Below are 13,508 nucleotides of genomic sequence, written 5' to 3' on the forward strand. Positions count from 1 at the left end.
TGCTATGGTCTTAGGACTGAGAACAAGATTTCTGAGCCTCCTCTGCTTGGGAGTGATGGCTGGGCCTTCAATGTCACCTCCCTCTTGCCACCACTGCAACAGGGTTTTCTTGCTCAGCAAAGCCAGCAGGAAAAGTGAGTTTGGCAGCGATACCAGGAAATGAAGGTAAACCACGATCCTGCGGGTTTTCTTTCTCCTCTGAGGAGTTTGGCCTTTGTCAACACCTGTCCTGGTATCAAGGCTGCCCTGCCCAAAACCTCCAACTGTGAGTCCCTTTAAAGTCTAGAGACACCCTCCCACCGCTTAGATAGCTGTATGCAAGCTAGAAACCGAAAATACCTTAGCTTTCATCCTTGGCTGCTTGCCCTGAGTTTCCCTAGAGATCTGTGGAGCTCAGTGCCATCTTGTGGCCAAGACAGTAATTTTTTCCTGCAGTCACCCTGCAGGACAAAACTCCAGAGGTATTATAAAACATTTTTTATCATCAGGTCTTTTTTAAACCTTAATCTGAACTCTAATTCTGATGAGTTCTTGGAATGTTCGTGTTTATCATCTGTCCCACCTTCGTTCTACTGTTGGGTCCACAACTATTACAATTTCCTTAAAATTGCATTTCACAAGATGGATAGGCATGAAAACTGCTGCTTAGCACAAATATTACGAATAAAGACATAGAATTTGATGCGTAAGAGTAAGTTTCTTATTAAAGAGAAACAAAACTGCCCAACCAACACACACACACACACACACACACACACACAAATCTGATCATCAACAAGTGAGATCATCTTCAAGATGAGGTCAAATGTGTGAATAAAAAATAAAAAGGGATCAGGCAACGGTGGCACACACCTTTAATCCCAGCACTTGGGAGACAAAGGCAGGCAGATCTCTGTGAAGTCAAGGCCAGCCTGGTTTACAAAGTGAGTTCCAGGACAACCAGGACTGTTATATATGGAAAAAATAATAAACTGTCTTGAAAAAATAATAAACAAATAAATAAATTGATGGGTGAATGAATGAACAAACAAATAAATAAATAAACTAATAAATAAATAAATGAAAAATAGAAATGGGAATATAAGAAAAATATAGGATATCTTATAAGTCAACTGACTTTGGGTGAAGTGGTGGTGTGGAATCGAGGCTCGGCATGATTATCTGAGGGTTTGTGGAAAACATACAATGGACACCTACTGATTTGAGGGGCAGGAAGAGAAGAGATAGCAGAACAGCAGGAAACAAGGTTGCATGGGTGCAAATTAGTCCGGCAGTGGCAGTGAGAAGAGCTTGCTGAATGCTGACTGTTTGCTGTCTGTGTGCCAGCCCCCAGAAATCTTTCCTATATCCAGAATGTGTTCCTGTCTGCCTTCCTCCACCACGCTAGAATTGCTCTGAGTGGTTAGACTTCCTCAGTACCAGCTCCTGGCTCTTTTTTTTTTTTTTTTTTTTGAATACTGACTGCATCAAATGGAAGTCTCCCTCTTTTTCAATCCCATATAAGACCTTTTCCTAGTCACATATTCAATTATTTGTCCTTTCATTTCAACTAAACTTAAAGTTTGTTGCTAACAATAAATCTTCAAAGGTGCCTTCATCATGAGACATGGACAGCATCTACATAGCCTGGTGCTCACTGTTGATTATGTTGCTGTCATAAATCTTACCAAGCTGAAGAGTTGAAATGATGTCTGGGTATAATTAAAGTGCAAAAACCTTCCCCAGTGCTGTAAGCAACACGAACCCGAGAAATTCTTCTTCCAATCAGTGAGATTATGGAATGAAATATAAAACAGCAAACTCTATAAAATATGTGAGAAGAATATTCAGAGCCCATGTCCTACAAGGTCTGCAGTAGAAATATTTTATGATGGACCATTATTTCCAGCCAAGGTATGTGCTCTGTATAAACCAAAACATAAATTAAAGATTAACTTGCTACCTGGACACTGTAGGCAAAGTCAAAACAAAGTTAAGAGGGGAATTATTTGAATCACCCTAAGGACAGGCAATTGCCATTCAAATTGTAGCTTTATTTGCTCCCAGGAGACAGGAAAAACAAAATATGGAATATTTGAGGGTGCTATCTTTAAAGTAAGACATGGGCAATTCCTTGCCAAAGTCATTATTCTTAAGGAAAGACATTTGGCATACAGAGTCACCCTAATTTCTGATAAACACGTTTTAGGGGGACTTCCTCTAACCAGTTTGCAAGAGCACCCTATGATGACTGGCTCTGTAATAGGCAGTTCCAATCTTAGAGCACTGGACTGTCTCTGAGGAGTAGCAGAAACCCAGGGTGTATTATCAATTCTCATTACACATTTAGGTCTCATAGACACAAACTGGTTTCAATTACAGATGGCCAGACAATTGTATTACAATATAGTTGCATTTTTAACAAATAATAGATAGCGCCATATCTAAACCAAAAGAAACAAGGACACCAATTTCTAATTCCACCTTCTGGAGTTAGAAACCTCAAGGAATTTCTTTCAAGTGAAAAGTCTTAGGCAGGAATCAAAAAATTCAATTTCCAGCTATTGCTTCCGTGTATTAAGAGCGCACTGAAATGTGAGAGAAATGTGCTGTAGGGGAACTGTCGTGGCAAGAGTAGTGGGAGATGGAAATAAAGTGGAAAAAAAACCCAAATTGTTTACAACATGATGGAGTCGGACTATCACTGGACTGCCAGTGTGCAAATAATGACGCGGAGACTTCTTTTCAGTATAAAAGCTTGTCCTTAGCTTAGACTGGCCCCCAACTACCTCTTAAAATTTAAATCAACCCATTTATATTTATCTACGTTCAGCCCCATGGCTCCTTAGCTCCTCCATATTGTATGTCTGACTTTCTCCACATCTCACTGGCAAATCTCCATGCCTCAGATTCTTCCCAGAGTTCCTCTCTCTGCCCAGAAGTCCCACCTATCCTCTCCTGCCTAGCTACTGGCTGTCCAGCTCTTTAGTAAACCAATCAGAAGGTGCCTTAGGCACTAAGGAAAGACAGAGACACATCTTCACATATTCTGAAAAATATTCAGACAAAGTGAAGTCATATTCCTGTTTGTGTGTGTGTGTATGTGTGTGTGTTTGCCAAGTAACTGCCATTAAATGTAGCAAGGATTTTTAATTAAAAAATAAGACAAATTTCATCCTATACAGGCTAAGGTGTCTAATGTGGCTAAAGTAGAAGATGCAACTGGGGAAAGAAACGGCTGCAGGAATTTCAGATACTACAATGATCAACCAACTTCAGGAGAGGAGTCATGGACATTATATGTGACACAAGCTTGTATATGAGTAGCAACCTCAAGATTCTGTGGATGACTGGCTGCAGTGTTCTGTAAGCCAATGCGAAGATATCCAGTCATTGCACTGTATCTCCCAACTGCCTCTGGAAACTTCTAGAATGGAGCAGATCTCAACTATTTTTCTCAGCCATATTAGCAGCCAGTGTTTAGTGAATTTCCTGGTGACGGCTTTGTATAAAGAACAAGTGATGCTTGAACCTGCCTAAGAACTCTGCACACTGTAAAAAGAATGAAGCCAGAGGTTTGTGAGCAGGAAGGAAACGCCTGTGCCATGCTGTGGCTAAGCTGCTGGCACAGAGGTATATGCCTGAGTCCTCTTCATCTGTAGACTGGATCTTCAGAGTGGAGAAGGAGCCCTCAGGCCTCACGGCAGAGAACCGATCATTAGACATCCCAGATTTGTCTGATAAAAGCTCATCCTGGAAAGACACCATGAACACTGGACCTTGCCCCAGGTTCTGTCGGTACCAGTAAAGACCTCTGTGGCCAGAAACTGGATCACACTCAAGAGCTGTATCTTGTCCCCTCTTTATAATTCTGTACAAGGGAGACTGGGAAACTCCAGCATTAGTGAGGCCTATGAACAGAATAAAGAAAATGGTTGTGGTAAGAGTTTATTAAACATACACACCACGCACAGAGTGAAAGTGGTTGATGTTCTAATGACTCACCTGTCCCCAGGAGATAGAAGATCACCCAACAGAAGACCCTAATGCCCATGGCAGAGTCAGTACAGGATGGAGGCTCAGTGAATCTGGGTCCTAGTGAGCAGGAGCAGAGGAAGATCGTGGTGACCCTCCTCTCCACGTGGTAGTTCTCATGGTGACTTCACTTCTGGTATCAAGAACACACAAATTGCATTTTCAGTAAGTACATGGGTGACTGACTAAACATACATTTCTTCTAAAACAAAAAAGTCAATGAATGGGTCTTTATTTTTATCCTCACTGTGCCTGAACTGTCATATCCTTTGAAAATCAAAGAAGACAGGTATCTATAGGTTTGAATTCTATTTTGTATTTAAAGCAAATATATATGCATATAGAAATGTGGCAGTTTGAAAGAAAATGTTTCCCAAATGGAGTGGTGTAGGCAGAGACTGCTCATTCATTTCCTGGACACTCAGACCTGAATATTAATTACAAAACTGTTTGGCCAACGACTTGGGCAAATTTCTAGCTAACTAGCTATTACATCTTGAATTAACCCATTTTTATTAATATATGTATTTCCACGAGGTTATGACTTACTGGAAAGGTTCTGGATCTTTCTTCTTCGGCAGATACATGGAGTCTCTCTGACTCCACCTACTTTCTCTATCTCTGTTCAGATTTTCTGCCTGGCTTTACTTTGCTAAGCCATTGACTGAAACAGTTTCCTTATTAACTAATGGTTATAAACATATTCTGAGCATACAGAGGGGAATCCCACATCAGAGTGGCACTATTAGAAGGAGTGACCTTGTTGGAGTAGGTGTCACCTTGTTGAAGGAAGTGTGTCACCATAGGGGTGAACTTTGTGTCTCCCATGCTCAAGTTGTACTGTGTCGCAGTTCATTTCCCGATTCCTGTGGATCAAGATGGAAAACTCTCAGCCCCTTTCCCACCAACACCAGCACCTTATCTGCCTACATGACACCAAGTCCCACCATGATGATAATAGACTAAACCTCTGAAACTGTAAGCCACCCCAATTGAATGTTCTCCTTTCTAAGAGTAATTACCTTTCTATGGTAATGCTATGGTGTCTATATATCTTTAATACCTGCTCTCTTCATTCTTCTAAAGTTTCAGAAATAACCTAGATGCTTAAACTATATTTCTAGGCTTAACATACTTTTGCATTAAAGAACGGGCCATCTATTGATAAGAAATTCCTATGCTGAATGACAAACTGGGTTGCAGACACAAATGCATCCAATCTTGTTTAGTAAGTAAATGTTCCTCTGCAAATTCATTAATTCTTATATATTCTGAACCCCAGGCTGGATACTGGGAAGTATAAAAAACATTCAGATACCAATGCTACATTGGTCAGACTAAGACAACAGAACAAAACTACTCTGTTTACTACCTAATGCCAACTTCATTGTCATGGAGTGAATATTCTTATTTTGAATTCATCTGTTCTTCTTTGAATGGATTAATCAGTCACATTAATCTTGAGCTGATCTTGTGTTGTGAGATTCCAGCATTATGGGAGCTCGAGAAAAAGACAGAAGCAAGAGATAAAGCTATGAGAGAGTAGAAAGAGGACTTCTGCCACAGTCATGAAAGCAATACCTAGAACAGAAACATCTCAGTAATAGGCACAGCTCACTTGAAAAGAGGTTCATTCAGAAGAGGAGCCTAGAAACCAAAGCAGGGTTGAGACAGATGTAATGTCTCAGTCCAGGAGAAGCCATCTTGTGCTAGATTGTGTTAAATCAACTTACCTAGGCTGTAGTCATTTTCAGATTATACTTGGTAAGGAAACATTTGCGCATAATTTAGAAAAAAAATAAAATAGCCACCATTGTACAGTTGTACTAGGAAGGTCACTGTAGTCAAGCAGTGAGGTGGTACATAGATGAAGGCATGTTTACAGACCAAAAGGATCCCTTTTGAGCTGAATCTCAGAAGGAGAATGTATTATGTTGTATCAAGGAAAACAGGGAGTTTATGTATCTACAAATTGCAAACCACTTTCCATCGAGGAATACTTAGACTCAAGACAAAATCAGAATTAGAGAATCATCAGAGAAAAAATAGCAAAAGTAGAGAGCCTTAAGTCCAAGGTCTGGTCCAAAATTGCCTAAGCTGGCCAGAAGATGCCCCTCAGCATAGACTAAGGTTTGCTTGGTCCAGGTTTGTTCTGCCCAAACACTCAGAGCTCCAAGTTTCCAGCACTGAGAATTCCAACATGCCACTGAGTTCCAGGGGTGGGTGCCTCTTCTCTGCATGTATCTTTATGTGCAGAGAGGAGGCAGGCACACAGCTCTGTGGTATAACTGCTGGCACAGAAGTACACAGATGTCTGGGAGGGGGACGCTGACTGCAGAATAAGGAAAAAATCCTCTGTGTTTGATCTGGAAACATTGTACCCCTCAGGGACGTCTCCTTTGTCAGTGATGCCAACATCATACGAGTAGTAGATTAGCCTCAGCCCCAGCCCTGGATCCTGTCGGTACCAGAACATGGAGTCATGTTTCATATCCTGAGTGCATTTCATTGTCACATGTTGCCCTGTCTTCATGAGCATCGATTTGGGATTCTGAGTAATGCCAGCACTCACTGGACCTGTGGACAAAGAGAAGTGACTGCTCTCACAATGACAGAAGGGTTTTATCTCCGTTCCTTAAAATGCACACCGAGATGTGCACAGAACTCACCTGCCTGCAGGAAAAAGAATGCAGCACCGCATAGTAAACTGAGCTTCATGACCTCGATTCAGCAGGGCAGAGGGACCGCTGAATCTGTGCTGTAGAAAAGAAATGGGCTCTGAAGCAAATGACTCTGAGTTCTCAGTCTCCCTACCTGGGCAACAGAGGCTTCTAGTCACCAGGGCCACACCCCTTCCTCAGAGAATCATCTCCAAAATATAAGCCAAAGAAAAGCTAAGTAGAAGCCAAATGTCTCTTGACAGTTTTTTTCGGCAAGGTAGCCTGTGAGTCCATGCTTATTATTTTGCCACTGAGATATAATTCCTCATTAACACACTGGTCTAGAATTATATGGAACAAACAAACACAGGATTATAGAGAATACCTTTGTGGTTTCCTTGTGGTTTTGGCTCATGTATCTCACATACCCCTTTCTGTTTACTTAATTAACCACAATTGCATTAGCATTCTCTACCTGCAGTAAATCTCTCTCCTGTCCAGTTTTTATTTTTTTAATAAAATATTGAAATGTCTTTAATTGTGGCATCCCTGTCAGCTTCTTTTTTTAAAATAAAATATTGAAATGCATCCTGTCCAGTTTTAAACCTGAGAGAAAAACCCATCATTCTTAAAAAAAAAATTATGTGCCATTTCTTGTCATTTTATGACATAGACCTGCTAACTGTATCCAGGCCATCTTTATATGTAAAACCAATGAATCTGCTTCCCTTGCTCCAAGCGATACCACATCAGGAATCACACCATGCTGGTAACTGACCTCTCTTCATGGACTGTGATGGGCACCCAGCATAACAGATCACCTCGTGGCAAACACCTGTTCACCTGTTACATGTTGTCTTAAAATCACTTTTTTGAAAATGACTGTCAGAGCATCATTATAAAACAATATGAGTGAAAAACATGAATGAAGATAATAAGAAAAACTTATTGTCAGTAGCAAAGAACATGGTGAAGATGTGAGAAAGACCTGGGAGAGATGGCAGATGGCCAGGACAAGTGCTCTGTTCTTAATAGGCACATTGTGTGGTAATGTTACCTGGTTTAGAATGCTGTCATGAATTACTCAATAGAGAGCTTCAAAAACCTGTATTTTGGGGAAAAGCTTACAATTCAGAAAGACTTAAAAATTTGTTTAATAGACATTAGATTCTTGGTGATTTTTGACCAAAGACCCTGACTGGTTCATGGGAGTCTTTGCCTTGGATTCTTCTCAGTTCCTTTGAGATGGTCTCCTTGAGCATCAGTACATATCTGGCATCACTCAGTATCTATGGGGTTGAAGACAAAAGGACACAGACACTGAAGGAGGAAATATGACCAGTGTCTGACGCTATAATCACAATCAAGGCATAGATCTGAGATCCAACCAGACAATGAATGGTCCAACATCTGTGCTCAGGACTCCTGTGGTCCAGAAAAACAGCACCTGAGCCTGAAGCCCAGATCAAATTGAGAGGATAAAGACGAGTTTCTAGGTCACAGCTGATTAGTCATAGCCAAGACAAAGCCATCCCTTCCCAGCATAATCTCACCCATAAAGGGCACCAGGTAGTTTTTTGTCATGAACCATCCTCAACAAAAATACATCTTGCCAGGGTAGGGGTGTGGGGTTTTTGAAATATTAGTAAAGAATACAGAGACACATGAAAAATAATAAGAACAGAAACCATAGAAAATACCAGGAGGGCATTCTGGTAAATATTGAAATAGCCTGCATTTATTTTTCCATAGCTTATATACCCAATGGAAACAGGGGGAGAGTGTAACAAAAGACATTATTAATATGATACAAAGGACAACTCAAACAGTCAATTGCTCTAACACTCTGAGACATCAATCATTAGCATTCTGTTGTTTAGGCAGTGTAGCGGCTCTACAACAGGTAACCTGAAGGCAGCCACTCTCCTGGTGACCTCATAGTTACAGAAGAAGAAGCAGGAATACATTTGCATATCCTGACCACCTGTCAGGATGGCATGGATTTATTTGTATGAGCTATTTTAATGTTAAAAGAATTAAGCAATCACATGCTAAGTTGGGATGTGAAACTATGCTTGTCAACAATTTGAACAACCTCCAACTCTCTCGGATGGTCAGACAAGATGGAAATGGGCCCTCATTTTTGGGCCTTCACAGTTTGCTTGGCTCTAGCACTCATGCATGTCAACACAAGACCTAGCCACATGTCTCAAAACAGCTCCACTGGAAAAGACTAAGGTTTATCAGCGAATCAATATAAAACAATATGGGTGCATTTGTGAATGAGAAAATGAATGAATGAACAAGAATGAGCGAATGTTGTAAAGGTAACCTATACCAGCAGGAGAAAACTCTTTGATAATCACTTTACCTCATTATTTATCTTCAGAGAGGAGGATTTGAGTGCAGTTCAGCAATCTAACCTGATCTCAAATAATCCTTAAGCCACTAGAGTGCCCAGGAATCCCCAATCCTGATAAACATTTACTTCAAACAGAAAAGCATTTTAATGAATATAAGTGGTAATTTTATGCTTAAAAGATGCCTGAGTCAAATAAGTCTATAAAAATAAAAGTTATTTTAAAATTATCAGACATGGACAAAGGCATTACAAAGAATGAAACATCTAAATTATAGAAATGTGCTACATTGTAGTAGAGTTTATGTTAGATGACTATACACATTTATATATTGCTCAAAAAAATCACTGACCTGTTCATCAATAGGTAATATCTATCATGTGTGATTTATATGACAATGAAGTTTTTAAATGTCTGACTAGGGATATATGCTAAATTCTCTAGTTAGTTCACGTGATGAATCACGTGCATCTCTATTTCTGTGGTTTCTAGTTCTTCAACTATAAAATGACAAAACAAGAGAGTCTACATCTGCTTTTGCACATAGATAATGATGAAGGCTCTCTTTGATTAGCAAATGCGATCCAACATCTGGATTCATATCATGCACTATGTATTTTATGCTTACTGAAGTGGTATACATTTTTGAAGATGGTGTGATGGTTAATTTCATACGTAATCTGGCCAAGCCATGAGTACCCAAAATATTTTGTCAGACATTCTAGATGAGTCTATGTGGATGTTTTTGAATACTGACTTTTAAATAAGTAGATATTCACATTAAACTGAGCTAATCATCCATTCAGGATAGTAAAGCAAATAGCCCTTCAGAATATGACTCACCCTGATTAGCTTCTGCCGATCAGTGTGTGACTAAAGCAAAAAGACTTCTCTCTCAGGTGAGGTAGAATGTGCACATAAGAAAGCTGACAATCTTCAGACTGGAGTAACAGTGCCCCTTGTTCTCCAAGCGCCTTAGAATGTGTGCATCAGGCAGCTGACAACCTTCAGACTGGAACAGCAGCTCGCTCCCCCTTGCTCTCCAGTAGCATCGGTTCACCTGGATTTAGAGGCTTTCCTAAGTGCTTTAGCCTATTCCTTTAATTTTCATCTATAGGATAGATATATGGTTGGTAATAGACAGACAGATTCTGGTGGTTCTGTTTCATTCGATACTTCTGACCAATGTAAATGTGTGCTATTGGTTTCTTTTAAAAATGGAAGGTGTCAGTTGAACAAGTTGAGAATTGTGGCCTGCTTTGGTGAATTCATGTTGGAATGGGAGGAAGAACGAGATGTAGTGGCAGTGAGCAGATGTTTTGCCCTCCATAGCTATCTCCCAGGCAACCCAAATTTTCTTAATGATTTCATTTGAACCAGCAGATATGGGAAGGTTGGAAAGGGTAGCACTATGATTTTGAAGTCTGGTATCTTTTTCATGAAATGGGCACTGTAACATAGAGTTATAAATATGGGACTTAGACCAGGAATTTAACTGCATCGGGGGATCTATTTGATGCGGTCAAATTATTACACATACAGGTCATTTTTTATCTATCAAATAAAAACAATAATATACCTTACCTCTTAACATTCTCTATGATACATGGACTTAATTGAAATTTTATAAATAGGAGTTTTTATTTGGTATAAAGTCAATCATCGATAAATGCTAATGCCTTTGTCATTTGTTTCTGAGTTAGCTCACTAATCCTAACTGATCTGTGACAATGCATGGATGCACTTAGTGTGCTCAGCTTTGTAGTGGACCATGCAACTGGTGTGTTGGGTGGCTGCCATAAGAGAAGTCATATTATTTCAGGTCTTAAACATGCTGCCTCCATATAATATTAAATAATGTCGAATATTATGAAGTATTATAAAAGATATTTTTCCATTTTAACTGCAACCCTGATTTGGAGGATATTATGCTAATTGACATAAGACAGATACCAAATATATATACTGCCTGGGTTGTATTTATGTGAAGACAAACCCAGGGAAACAATGGGCAGAATGGCAGCTGGCAGGTGGGGGCAATCGAGAGCTGCTGATGAAAGGCTGAAAGTTTGCCTTATGCACGGTGCAGAAGTCCGGAGATCTGCTGTAAATTATAGACCCAGATGCAATATAACACTGCATTATATACAATATACACTTAGCGACAGTTGCAATGGCAGATCTCATGCAAATCTTCTTTCCACCACTGTCAAATAAAAATTTGTCTAAAGAGATTAGGTAGAAAATCAAAGAAAGACTACTGTGGATGCACAGTATGTGGGATCACAAACTGGTTTTCTTTTTCTTTTCTTTCTTCTATTTGATGTCCTCTGTGAAAAATGTGTTCTGCAAAGTAGATGTCTGAAAATGTGAAATGAAAGAATAAATTAAGGAGTAAGGAGAATTGATCCTTCTGTCGTGGTTCTCTAACCAGTGAGCCACTCTCTTTGCACTTAAGGCAGGAAGCAAAACATTCTCATGACCTTTATGAAGATCACAGAGGTCTTGAAGTCTCTCCCTTCCCATTTAACTACACTAAAGAAAAGTAGGCCTTCATTTTTGCCAGTGTAGATACTTGTTTTAAAGTTGTATATTCCTTAGGTTCATTTTGGAAGAGGTTAAAATAATCACCTTATGCCACTCTACCTTGCTAATGGAGGCCTGAGATGGAGAAGTCAGGTGAAGGAATGGATCTACAGCTACTGGTAAAGAGACTGGAAGCAATAAGTATTGTGAAAAGAAATATCAGGTACACCATAGAGAAAATAAACGCACAGATCAAAGAAAACAGCAAAGCCAACAAATTCTCAACACAAAACATTCAGGAAATATAGGACACAATAAAAAGACCAAACCTAAGAATAATAGAAATAGAAGAAGGAGAAGAGTCACAGCTTGATTTTCTAATTATTTTGAGGAAGATTGTCCTCCACACTGACTGGGAATGACTAGACCACATTCAACTTGGGGGCCTGTAAAAGGTCCCCCAAGAAGCTTCCCAGTGGTGAAGAGTTACCTTGTTTGTCTCTTGTTGATCTACATTTGTTGGCCCAATGTTGACCTTCACCACATTTTCTGCATAGTCAAGAAGGTTGGGGACTTCTACTTGGGTCATTCCCAGAAGAAACATTATTTCTAGGAATTCCCTGTCTTCAGTTTCTTCTCAGATGTCCTATTCTACCACAATTTAAAGGTTCACATTTTGATGTGTCTTCAGGCCTTTTGAAAATGCCTCTCTTGCCCAGGTCTCATTAGTCAAGACACTCACCATTGGCTGTGTGTTAAATTCACTCATCTATTGGTGCTGATCTGATCTTTAAAGGCCCAAGTATCTTTTTGCATTCTCAGCATTTTCAAAAGCCAGAGATTCTATTAGTACTTATCTATCTTCTTGATCTGATACCCCTATATGAACAGTTTTAGTTCATCTCTGTAAAATGTCACCGAAGAGTTCTTTTGGACCTTGTATAACTTTAGTATACAACTCAATTCTTTTCCTAGTTCTTGAATCCTGTCCCAAGCATTTGAGGCTGCTGTATGGCATAGAGACACAACATGTTCATTGTTAGTAGCTTGACTATTTATATCAGCATAATGGCCCTCACCAAGAATTTGATCTTGGGAAACTTCATATTCCCTGATTTTTACCTTGATGTTCAGGGAACTTAGCTTCCTCTTTTTAATAGTTCCTTCATTGTAACTGAGGGCCATATTATAAAACTGCTAAGGCTACCTGAAGCCAATCACATGGTGTAATCCTATTTCTTGAATACCATGTATTTAACAACTGCCTCACAGATGCTGAATGCGTACCATAAGAAACTATTGCTTCCTTAAAATCTTTTAAATCTTTCGTATGTATATGTTCCCATTTACTCTCTGGATAGTTAATGTTTGCTGCCTTTTCAGAATTGTAACAGGATAGTTTATAACAGGTGAAGTTACAAGTCTTGGCAAGTCATCTCTGACTCTGTGAGATACTGGCAATGTTAAGGCCCCTCCAATCTCTTTTGTCTGAGCATCAATGCTCTTTTTATCAGTTTTAACAAGTTCTTCTAAATATTGAAATCTATTTTTCACTGCTTTCTGTAAGGATTGAACTTCCTGAACAAAGAATGATTCCAATGATTTCATTAGATCACTCAGCTTCTTGTTTTCATCATTCACATATGATTCTAAGGATTTAATTTTAGCCATCAATCATAACTTTTATCCTTAGAGATTATCTGGAAAGCTTGCAAATTGCCTTCCAAAACCAATGTTCTATCTGCTAACATTCCATAATCATTTGATATAAATAAATCTTTTCTGCTTTTTGAACATTTACATGGAATGTTCTATGCAAATGTTCTATGGAATAAATTTTGCCTGTTAATTTATCATCCATGGAATGAATCCTTTTGGTAATTTCTCAGTGTCAGATTGTAAAGTCTATGTCTAAGTTTCTCATTCCTGTAATTTATAAAACCATATT

At 39.3% G+C, this 13,508-nt stretch overlaps 1 gene segment (V, D, J or C); it reads right to left on the reverse strand.

The window, feature by feature from the left end:
• Positions 1 to 6,178: 6,178 nt before the first annotated feature.
• Positions 6,179 to 6,732, reverse strand: LOC101981306. The segment is given in 2 exon segments: positions 6,179 to 6,591; positions 6,684 to 6,732. Coding segments are annotated over 2 exon segments (462 nt in total).
• Between the last annotated feature and the right edge of the window lie 6,776 nt (positions 6,733 to 13,508).

The sequence above is a fragment of the Microtus ochrogaster genome, chromosome 21 (genome assembly GCF_000317375.1).
Source record: "Microtus ochrogaster isolate Prairie Vole_2 chromosome 21, MicOch1.0, whole genome shotgun sequence".
Taxonomy (NCBI): Eukaryota; Metazoa; Chordata; class Mammalia; order Rodentia; family Cricetidae; genus Microtus; species Microtus ochrogaster.